Source organism: Dasypus novemcinctus, chromosome 20, assembly GCF_030445035.2.
Source record: "Dasypus novemcinctus isolate mDasNov1 chromosome 20, mDasNov1.1.hap2, whole genome shotgun sequence".
NCBI classification, from domain to species: domain Eukaryota; kingdom Metazoa; phylum Chordata; class Mammalia; order Cingulata; family Dasypodidae; genus Dasypus; species Dasypus novemcinctus.
The window spans coordinates 30516717-30529003 of NC_080692.1; the positions used below are offsets into that span (position 1 = coordinate 30516717).

Genomic DNA, 12287 nt, shown 5'->3' on the forward strand with positions numbered 1-12287 from the left:
CAACGGAAAGTGTACCTAAATATCTTCAACAGTAGAGTGGGAATAATAATATCATAAGGGAATTTTTTGAGGATTTTATGAGTTAATATAAACTAACTTATATAACTAATTCTAATTCCTTCCCCATTATCAAAGGTGCTTTAAAGCATAAATATGGCAAAAAATGAGAGTTAACACACCAGGAACCAACACAAACAGATTTCAGATGCCACAAAAGGAAGAGGATAGAGGTCCCAGGTTATCAGGGTGTTGCATGAGAATTATGGGATAAATTAGTATGGAGAATCCTGGGATAATAAACAGAGTATAAGGAAGAAGGTAAGGAAGACATACAGATACATACTTAATATGCTATTTAATAACAGTGCCCTTGCAAAACTAGAGAGATTTTAATATGTTTTTCTTGTCACTAACAGATAATAGCTTCATAGCACTTATTTACCATGTTTATTCACGTGGAAGGACTTATACTTTTTCTCTCCAGAGAGGGTTTGCACCATGATGCGATACTGGCCAAAGACAGGCTCCAAGGTTAACTGGAAGGAACCTTCCAAAATCCCTCTTGAAGATGTCACATTCACCTGCTGTTGTATTTGATTGCCACGTGGATCCTGAGAAGCAAGAAAGAACATATTGTTGCATGCTGGATTTTTTCAATAAGAAACTTTCCACTTCTTGAGATTCTCACCTACTCATTCAAAACATGGGTGTGTCCTCTGATTCCTGTCCCATCTGAACATAGGTTCATACTGTAGTACTTATATTTTAGGATAGTTATTTTTTCCAATTCGAGTTTCTGTGCTCATCTCTGATTTCCTAAGTGTGAGTCATTTTATCTCCAGTGCATAAAACAGTAACTGCTCATTAATATATGTTCAATAAATAAACATTCAATTGAAAGAAATCATACTTGCCTATTGTTCAGTTCTTTTAACATGTGACTGTTACTGTGAAATGTTTGAAAAAATATTTGTATCCTCTTGAGGATGGCTACATGAAATAAATATTTCTGAGACAATTTATATAGCCTGTCTTCCTCTGTAAACTTCATTTTTGACTTTGAGGTTTCAGGGAATGTCAAAAAAATGAGAAAACCATAGTTGAAATAACAGTTGTCTTACCTGAAGGGCAATCACTGGATACTGAAAGAAAAATAAAAATCATGTTAATATGTGACCTCAAGATTTTTTGTTTTTGTTTTCTCCTTGAGTGAAGAGATCAAAATCTATTATTAAGGAAAGAAACGTAAGGAGATAATTTAGAATATTTGAAAGAAATATTGATTCTGACTGAAAGTCAGAATGTCTATTGCTCATACTTAAAATCTTCTGGCTAGTTTTCAAGAATTTTCATTTACTTACCACTCTTTCACAACACACACCCAGGAGTCTCAGTAAGCAAGTCTTAGTATGGTCCCTAAAAGAGTCCATGTTCATTTCCAGGCCTGGGACTTTGCTCAAGTTGTCTCTCTCCCCTTAGAATGCTTTCCTTTTTACCTTCCAGTTTCTGTTAATTTATCTTTATTCAAGGTTGTTTTTGTTTTGTTTTGTTTTACCACATTCCACTCCCTTACTTAATGCCCTCCTTTCTGAGCCGTGCTTTTCCACCGCCCTTCTGTAGCATGTATGGTCTGTACCACTCAGTCAAGGACAACATTATATTGTACCCCCTGATGTGTTTGCTTGGATTTCCAACACAGGTTTCAGCACACTGAGGATGTGGATTAAATAAACTTTTTCCTTCACTTTAGGTAATGCACACAGGCAGGAAGTCAAACACACTTATTGCTTTAAGGTTGCCTTGGAAATGGTCACTACTTTGTGAAAGTTAACTGCTAAAAGAAAATAAAATGAAACAACAACAACAACTCACACATCAAGAAAACTGAACGAGGATAAGAAGAAGGGATCTGTTTCTGATCCCATGCCAATGTCGAGCATTTGGGGAACTCGGTAAATCTAGATTTGTTGCTGGTGGAAGATACTCAACCGTTTCTCTGAAAGCATGCATTCACAGACAGGCAAGGGGTCAATCAATAGGATGCATATATTCAACCTGAGGCTTAAATCCTGGATGAAATATTAGACTGTTAATGTAATTACATGGTACTGGGCTGCTCCATCCCAGAGACATCTCCTCCACCTCAGAAGGTATAATTTTATTTCTTTTGAGGTATTATCTTATAATACTCTTGTATTTGTCTATCAGTCTGCTTAATACTGTGCAGTATATAATAGCTTATATCGTTCAGGTGAGGAGCAGCAAAACAAATGCACATGAGGGAAAAAGAAAGAATTCAGAAAGAAAAAGAAAGATACAGAGAGAAAGAAGGAAGGAAGAGAGGAAGGAAAGAAGGAAGGAAGGGAGGAAGGGAGGAAGAAGGGAGGGAGGGAGAAAAAGGAATGAAGGAGTGAAGGGCTATGAAATTGTATAAGAAGGAGAAAGAATTCATAGCAAAGTAAAAAGGTGACAATATTTCCCATCATTCTTTTAATGCCAAATATCTTAGGAGAACTACGTGTTGTCTCTGGTTCTCCTTTTTCAGATATTTAAACTTAGGTCTCTCCAATATAACAAAATTATCCCCAAAGATCATTAATGACTTCTTTATTGACAAACCTTGTGGTCAGTGTTCAATCCCACAGCTATAATGTTTAACATTGCTGATTCCCCTTCTGGGAAATACTCCAAACTATGATTTCTGTATCCAGCACTAATTCGATTGTCTTTGTTTTTTGAACATTCCCACATATCCTGACATTTCCTTACTAGACAAGTAAATAAATTTAGGCAGAAGCCCAAGGAAAGAATCCTTACTTGAACAGGGTGATTACAATTTTCAAAATGGCGTCCAGGGAGATAATGTAGCTCAGTGGTTGAGCACTAGCTTCCCACATACAAGGTTCAGGGTTCAATCCAGAGCCTGGTATGTCAGGATAAAAAAAGGTTCCCTAGGGTCCTTTGCTCACTCCTCAAGCTGCTACTGACAGCAACATTCATTCATTGATAGAACACACACATACAGGGATAGGATCAGGGTTCTTAATCCTTGTTCAGAATTCTTGAAACAAAAAAACATAACAGCTGGACTGAAAGCTCTATCTGTTACTCCAAATTCGGGAACATGGCATCTCCTGGATAAACTGTTGAGATGGTGTTGAATAGTTTTCAACAATTATTAGAGGTGAGGCATCTTTGTGAGATCCCCTCACAGGAGGGAAATCAAGAGTATATTTTCTACAAGTGCCATGGAAGAGGAAATATTCTAATAATGAGAAATGAAGTTAGAGTACTGTACCTTTTTCATATCTATTATGATATTTCCAATGCACATGCAACAAATTGAGTTTTTGTTACTTAAATTTGTCCTCTAGTTTTACAAAGATGAGCCTACTTCAAAAACATGGTGTACAAGGATCTAGCAAAATTATATTACCATTGATCTAAACTTTTTTATTTTCTCCAAAAACAAAGATTAGAAAAGGGCTGATTCTGCTTAGTAACTAATGACTCTGTCCATAGCTAAATCTTGCATAACAGTCAAGAACCTAGAAAGCAACACCTTTATATGCTCTTCTGTAGTTTGATTCATAAATCTCTCTCTGATCAGGGACATGATCATATCTAAGACCTCTGAGAGGAGAGGTAGTTCCAGACTATGGGTAAGTTTGAGGAAAGATCTGAAACTTCCTAATATAAATGGAGCTGTCTGGAAAAATAATGTTTTGAATATGCTACATAACTGACTTAAGGGGGAGGAAAGACAGAGTCAGCAGTGAAGGTAAGTACACCGGACAGAAAAGAAAGATGTGAAATTTGGACAATAAAAACCCTCCTGCATACATACTCCATAGCTGGATCCATTTGCATAAAATAATATTTTGTTGTTTGTTTTTTTTCAGTTAAATTTACTGATTCCCCAGATCTCGTAAAAGACCAATTATATATTGAATCATTTACTTAAATGGGATTTAAAACTGAAATAGCTGTGGACCTTACAAATAGGGTCTGGAAATATGTAAACATGTAGTCTGTTAGCTGCCACCATTTCAGAAATACTGTATCAATTTTGATTGCTGTGTATAAGCTGCTGTACTTTGCCACACTGTGGAAACTCCTCTCCAGAAACATTCTGTGAAAACAATCTTTCCAAGGCCCACATTTTTAAGGAACAGATCATCAATACTGTTGTACCTAAGCAAATGCAGTGATTACTAAAGCTGGGAATTGGACAATCTTACCTGGACTATTGACAATAAAAAACAAAACAAACTAGAAAACAACAAGAGGGAAAAAAATCCTAAGGAGACCATTGGGATGACATTGCTCTTTCCCCTTCCCTGTCCTGCTTTCCCAGTCTCTAATTTGTTTCCCTTGGGAGCACTTTCTTAATAATTCCCTCGTTGATTATTCCCTGTCTCAGGATCTGGTTCTGGGGAAAGATAATACATCCCCTGATAACACCAGTATGAAGAGGTTATAATGTTTTCAATCATTCATTCATTCCCTCATTCTGTAATGGTAAGAGCCTTCTACGTGCCAGATATTTTTCCAAATGTCCAGAATATAGTGATGTGCTTTGCTTATAATGTTCTAATGTCACTTTTATCATAACCACTTATGTACTTCTCCAACCACCTCTACTTGAATGCAACCACTATGGGTAGGGAGAGGGGCTGAAAAGAGTTTCTTCTTTATCTTTGGATCTCAGTGACTAGCACGGGGCTTTATAACGTATAATTATGTAACTAATAATTGCACACTTTTATGTAATTGGGAAATACATTCAAGTTTGTTCATCAAAGAGAGAGAGAAAGAGAGAAAAGAGAAAAGGAAAGAATTTGGTTTAGTGAGGAGTTCAATGTGTCATTAGGCCATTAGGAACACAGAACCAATACTTTCAACCAGCCTGCCTCTTTTCACTGACTAATTTTAAGACATGAAAAGCAAAGTCACCCATAAACCTTTACATATTCCCATTTATAACTTACCGATTCCTTAACAGGCTTCAAATTAACATCAAGAGATACAACTCGAAACATCACTGGAGGAGGAAATAAAGGTGAGGCAAAATCAGTATCTTTTGTGTCATAACAGCCTTCACACTAAACTGATGGACTTAGATGACTTAGAAAGTGATATAAATTTGCAGTATGTGATGAGGAGTTACATACATATTTTACATAACATTTTTTGCAAATATTGGGGTTACCATGTTGAACACGTTATGTTGCCAACAAGAAGGATTGCAGTCAAGAACCTCCTGGCTTTCTTTTGTTTGTATCTCCTTCTATCCTTCACCTCCTATGCATGGTCATAAAACATGTTCAAGCCAAAGAAGCAAAAGACTGAGGAGGCAGTTCAGATAATATAATTCTTAATATAATTTCCCACAGTAATCTTCTACTTACTTAATTCAGTATATCCCTTTCTATCTTTCCTAAACCAATCCAGAGTGTAATCCTCTGCAGTCATCTATTTTCTCTCACACTCTCATTCCCGGTGCATCTACGATGTCCCATGCCCAAATAACTCTCAACCCAATGGTCCTTATAGAATCCATGTCATTGTGCCATCAAGGAAATGTCTTCTCTTATGAAGCAATTTCCCTCTTTTTCTCACAGAACACACTTGCCAACTCTTTTCTGCTCCACGGTGCCTATTTTCCTCCAGATCTCTCCAGGGAAGACCTCTCACCTTCCACATGGCTCAAAAAGAGGATTCCTTAACTACTTAAGTTCATAACTCTGACTAAAGATATTTTCCTTGCACTTAAATTCAAAAGCGAGGAATTATTATTTTAGAAGTTATCAGTTTCAATAAATATCTTTTTATTCTTGTTGATGTCATCTATTACTTTCTGGTTAGTGTCCTATTTTATATTATATGCATTTTACTTTTTAAGGAAAATGAAGATCCATGTCAAAATCTGTTCATCATTATACCAGAGCAATTGCACTTTAGAGAAAAATCACTCATCGATATCAGATCCTATTTTGTCATCTGTCTACACATATTAACAACCCTTGAAATGTGTTTTTTCATACTCATTTAAAGTTTATTTTCTTTAACTTCATTATTCCAGGCTATTGACCCTCTCCTGGCTTCAATTCATTTATTCAAAACTTATTTTTTTAAAATCTTTGTTGGTAATCTATGTATGTGTGTTTAATACACGAGTATTAAAAATACCTTCAACCAAATGTAAAAATAAATGTGTAAATTACTTATACAAAGACAGCTTTTCTCGTGTGTTTTCCTAAATTTTAAAAGTGTAAGTGTATGGGTTTTTTTTCAAGATGTATCTCAAAAGTAAAACATGCAGATTTATTGACTTTTGCACATCAATAAACATTTAAACCTGAATATGATAGCCAGTGTGGCCATTCTTAGATTGCATATGTTGCTATGAATCTTTGAAGATAATTGCATAGTGAATGAAAAAATTGGTCATGTCATTAATCAAAAGAAGTAATACTTATAATTTCATTCATTCTTTTCCAAAATAGGCCTCCATGAATAGTAGGAGTAGAGAAAGATATCATTTTTTCCCCTCATTTTCATGCCCACTGTCCTTGGTGGACTGTTGATCAAAAGCATAGCAGAGAGCTGCAGAGTGAGCATAGCTCAGTGGTTGAGTGTCTGCCTCACATGTATGAGGTCCCAGTTTCAATCCCTGATACCTCTTTAAAAAAAATGAAGGAAAGAAAGAAAAAGTACAGGAGAGATACTTCAGCAATATTAATAGATTGTTTTGAATAGTCTTCCTCAGACTGTTGTCGTGCTCTATGCCTCAAACCTACTGTAACTCCTGGTGGACCTTATTTAATTGATTGCATGCAAAAGGACCCCATATCCAGGGTTTCCTTTTTACCACTCTATTCACTTCAACTTATTTTCCTCCCTTTCATTTTTTTTTTCTTCACACCAACTATGTCAATTCTCGTCTTAAGGCGTAGTTTTAAAAATTAATTCTACCCCTGTGTGTTCTCATGTGCTGTTCATCTGATCAGAAATGTCTGTCTTTCCACTGTCAGTACCTATGCCCACCAATCCTTTCCAATCCCGTGGATTGGAGGAGGCTTTTTCAGCTTAATTCAATGTCATCCTGATCGTTCTATCTTGGGAAATTTTCTAGTCACTAGGGTTATGTCTTATGGCCTTGACACATTTTTGTCACCGTTTTTACCTCTAATTCGTTTTTACCTCTATTTCAACTAGAAGCTCATAAGCTTGCTTTAACTAAAACTTAGTAATTTCCAAACTTGGATAGTATTAGAACATGTAGGGGGCACTTTAAAAATACAGTGCCCAAAACTCCTCATCCTAGACTTACAGAAATGAAATCTCTGGCTTTGAGAGTACATGATCTGCTCTGTAAGCAAACTCTCTAATGGATTTTTTTTTTAAGATTTATTTTTTATTTATTTCTCCCCCTTTACCCTCCCAACCACCCCCCCCCCCACCCTGTCGCCCCCCCTCATCTGCTCTGTGTTCATTCGCTGTGTGTTCTCCTGTGACAACTTCTATGTTTATCAGCGGCACCGGGAATCTGTGTTTCTTTTTGTTCAATTTGCTGAGCTTGTATTGCATACTTTCCATTTAAATATCTCAGAAATGATATTAGCTGAGAGTCATGTGATTTCCATACACTCACCTTTCTCTCCAGGTTTGTAGATAGGTTTATTTGTCTGCACGAGGACCACACTTTCCTTGGACTGGATTGCCACAGACCTTCTCTCTCCCAGTTTGAGAGTGGCTCCTGTAGCGGAGTAGGTAATGAACCCCAGTGGGTTAGAGCGGGCCTCAGGAACCTAGAGAACAAATTAAATACCTTACGAGACTGGCGTTTGTCAAGAAATCCCAACCATTAACGGTGTGTTGGTATCACTAAAAGTTTTAATCCGTGACATAGCATATCTATTTATTGAATGATCAACCTGATTCTCTTGCTTGGCCACTTTATTGCACCTTTTACATTAATTCTCCTCCATCTTTCTTAAAAATCCTTTTCTCCTCTATATAACAGTCTTTCTCTTTTCGTATCTCATTTCCTTCAAAAAACTTGTGCATAAAATCACACGGTTTAGTTTATGCCCACATCACCACTTAGGACTGTACTTACATCATCTCAAACTGAGGATTGTTATTCTTTTAAGACTTAAAAGACTTTGACACACACAGTAAAATCATCATTCTTATAAAATCAGTGATGTAGTGGTTTTTCTGTTCCTGCAACATTCTTTGGCGTATAAAGAAGAATGAAGTACTTTACCTTAAAGCTGACGCATTTGAAGAAATTCTCTCCTGCAACATTCTCTTCAAATATTTTGGTCTGGACTTCAGCGTAGTTGAGGGAGACATTCAAAAATACATGTTCAGGAAGGTTAGAAAGCTGGGCACACGCTTTACCCAAAGAGCCTCCTTGTAGAACGGAAGGGACCAACAGAACATATTGCCTACAAAAATTAAGCAAGAGCATTAAACATGAAAGTATAAAGAAATGTCAAGTGACTTAGCAATTGCTTTGTTAACTGCAGACTCTTAGAGTTTAAGAAAGATGTGTTATGATAAAATGTTAGGAGTACACCGAAAGTCTAAATTTGAGGGCATGCAATGCATGAAATGGGAAGATACTGGTTTATGAATTGAATTTTCTGGACCCAAAAGGAAAATCTCAATTACGAAACAGCAATTAATTTAAGTCATTAGTTCCAAAAAGATTGACGCTGTCAGTGCCTTCCCAACAATTTGCCCCTGAATTGATACTACACAAGTCACTTGGCATTTGTCTACTCTCTACCTAGCTTCCTTCCCCAGCAGCAGTCTGACACCTTTTCCACAACACAAATACAGCACGGTTATAACTCTTAACGAGCATTCTGGATATCTACTAGGCAGAGAGGATCAGTGCCACTCAAATATGGAATTTCCTGTACAAATCGGCATATTTTGGATCATATTGTAAAGTGGTAATACTGTCAAACATCAAATCACCGCAATGAATGTTTGATTTTTAACCCCAAGCTCTCTTTGGCTTCCACATGTAACAAAAAAACACCATGCCATCACTTACACTCCAGGGGACTGAGAAAGAGAAAGATGGAAGAGGAAAATGCCCAGAAGTAGTCTCCTCCACATCATGATCCGTGATCCACATGCAGGTCAGCGTGTTGGGAGCTCCAACGTTCTCACCGGCCAGTAAAGCCAACTGTGCAGCTATATATCCATGTGGTGGTTTTTGTCATGATTTCCTGAGCCAGTCACAGAACATAACCTAATTGGACGCATTCTTTTAATTTTAGTCATGTCAGTACCCATGTCTGTACACGTCATTTGATTATCACCATCTCATTTATGAAGTCTAGTATCAATACTTCCCAGACTTAAAATATGAAGCTGTGAGTTTTTGTTAGCCCAAATTAAACCTCATTTCAAGAAATTCAGTTATTGCAAATGAATTTCTATCTCATTATACTAATGTTTTCCAGCTTGAAAGCTAAATCTGTGTTGAAAATGCAATACTCATTTCTGATTGACAATAGTTTCATACAGTTACTTTGTCGGAAGCAAATTCTAAAAATAATGACAGAAAAATGCTTAAGGAAGCTCAGATTGAAAAAATGATTCAAATATTTTCATGCACTCTCTTATTAGTAATTGCTGAGGTTGTATTTTCCATATAATGTATTTTTGTTTGCCAAAAAATTCCTGGCAAAACTCAAAATCATGAGAAAAAATTAACTGAAAATCTGAAATATTTAATATAACACTAAAGATAAGAAAATAACTAATAACCTGTATTATAAAAGACTTAACATTTATTGCTCTAAATGGTTTACAATTGTAGTGAGATACAAAATAAATTGGCACTTAATTATCAATTTCTTTACTAAAAGAAGCTGCCATCTTAAAGATATCCATAGATCATTACCTTGAAATATTACTTATGTAAACATAAGGCAAGCTGGTCCCCAGTGCTCTTCCATTACTTTTTCAAGATCACACCTCTTTTTATGCCTTGATAAACTTAGCTTAGGAAAGTGGTGGAACAATTTGCCTTTAGAAACATAAGAGGACTGCTGGGAGATAAATATCCCCAACATTTACAGCGAAACTCCTTGAGGTGAATCTGAGCAGACTTAAGTCAGCCTGATCAAGGTCTCATGGCTTGTGAAATAATAATATCTTGGAAGAAAAGTTTATTGAAACATTATTTTCATTTTTTGTTTGTTAGTTTTTGTTCTGCGTTGTATTTCATTTTCTTCATCTCCTTGCCGACTATTTTGTGCTTCTTTCCCGTTAGGATCTTGGTAGGGAAGCAGATGTGGCTCAAGTGCCTGCTTCCCAAATGGGTAGTCCTGGGTTCGGTTCCAGGTGCCTCTTGATAAAACCAACAAACAAACAACAAGAAAACAATCAAAAAAACCAACTCAGGGGAGCTGATGAGGCTCAATTGTTGAGCTCCTGCTTCCCACATATGAGGTCATCGATTTAATCCCTGGCCCTGGTATCTCAAAAAATAAAATAAAATAAAAACGCTCTTGGAAGACAACCTCATGACTGTCTACTCTTTAACAAGTTTTTTCTTGAGAAATTCCTTACCTACCTTTCAAATTCAGTGTCGAAAGTGTCCTATAACCACTCTTTCTTTCTTTAAAAAAAAATGATAGGAATTTGCAACAAGTGCCACACTTTCATTTCTTTGCATATTTAGGTGTTAAATCCTCTGGCTAGCATGTCTCTCTCCATGACTTCCCTCCTGCCAGGTAGTAACTCTTGCTTGTTCTTCATGATTCAGCACAAACTTTCATGAATCCCCTCTTGAAATTAGTTGTTACTCCTTTAAGTTTCTATAATTCAGGTACATATCTTTATTATTCAATGTCATGTTATACTATAAATACTTATTTTATGTTGTGTCTGCTACTTCTCTGTGAGAACCTTGAAGACACAGATTGTGTGTATTGTTAATGTTTGGTCTTTCAGTGTCTGGAATAGGCCCTTATATAGGTCCTTAATGAATACTAATGTTTTTTCAAATATTTAATAACTCTCTTGGCTAGACGAGGACTTCTTTGCATTCTCCGAACCCACTTTATGATGTGAAGGGTAAGTAAGCCCTCTTGGCCCTCAGAATTGTATGGAAAACAAAATTACTGGAGTGCCCTCCTCTTGTCTAAAGAAGGAATTTGATATTTTGATGCCGAAATAGATGCATACTTTCAACTTTTCTATTGCTGGTTTCCCACTCTTACGTATTCTAGAGAATTAAAAAGGATTAAATAAATCATCATTTGGTTTCCAGTGTATGGTCAATTTACTGATTATTAATTTGTATTTTTGTATTGCATTTTACCTACTCCTTTCTAAAAAGTCAGCTTGATATAGTATGCTTCTTTACCTCCAAGTCTAAAGAAAATTGGCCCAATTCACTTGACTGAGAATATGGACTTTATGCCCTTAGTCCATGATCTCTTCTTTATATCACAGATGGGAAACAGTCTTAGATTGTTGGTCACTTATGTTACCCTTTATGGAAAGGAACAACAAAACTTCCCTCTCCTTGACGATGTTCTTTCATAATTTGTTACAAACGTCTCACAGCAATGTGAGGTGTTGGTGATGGGGTGGTGTTGGGAGCCTTGTTAGAGGACATGCATGTTTGTTTTGCTATATACTTACTGTTTATGAATATTCATGCATAAATGACCTACTCCAATAAAAATTTATTTTAAAAAACCTCCCTCTCTTTGTTTGTCCATTACTGATTCTTTGGAGTTATATGCCCATTTCCAGTAACACCCAGTCCAAGGCAGGAGTCTTAAATGGTCACTTATTATTTGAAGAGCACAGTCCAATTATGTGCCTATATTTAGAACATTTGTATTAATTAATCAAATTGCCAAGCATAAATAATACCAGTAGTGATATTGAGTGGAGGTCAAATGCTTTCTAAGACTATCAACTAATCTGGAAACTCAAAGCTATCATCAAGAACAGGGAAATTAAGGTGAGGAATTAAAAAACGCACACACACAAATCATTACAAATATATAAATTTGTTGAGTAGGAAGAACTTTTAGAACACTTTGCTTTTGTAAGGTGATTTGAATTTCTATTTATACACACATATAATCTGATCAACCTGATTTAGTGGAGACAACCATAATTATTAAATATTTCAATACATAGCCCTATGGTAAGTAAGTTTGTGACTACGTTTGGGCTTACTACAGTGGCCCACCCAAATAAGAATCCTCTGGGTTGCCAACTGGTTCCTAACA

General features: G+C 36.3%; 1 protein-coding gene across 2 annotated transcripts in view; it reads right to left on the reverse strand.

Moving 5' to 3' along the window:
- Positions 1 to 9212, reverse strand: part of LOC111762876 (ovostatin-like) — a 62599-nt gene extending 53387 nt beyond the window's left edge. For both annotated transcript variants that reach the window (XM_058282766.1, XM_058282765.1), the window contains exons 1-6: positions 9077 to 9212; positions 8276 to 8459; positions 7658 to 7814; positions 4992 to 5044; positions 1122 to 1142; positions 443 to 611 (exon numbers count right to left, since the gene is read on the reverse strand). In XM_058282766.1, the coding sequence (XP_058138749.1) occupies positions 443 to 611; positions 1122 to 1142; positions 4992 to 5044; positions 7658 to 7814; positions 8276 to 8459; positions 9077 to 9144 (652 nt within the window). In that variant the 5' untranslated portion in view covers positions 9145 to 9212. The remainder of the gene's footprint in view (positions 1 to 442; positions 612 to 1121; positions 1143 to 4991; positions 5045 to 7657; positions 7815 to 8275; positions 8460 to 9076) is intronic.
- Positions 9213 to 12287: the final 3075 nt, after the last annotated feature.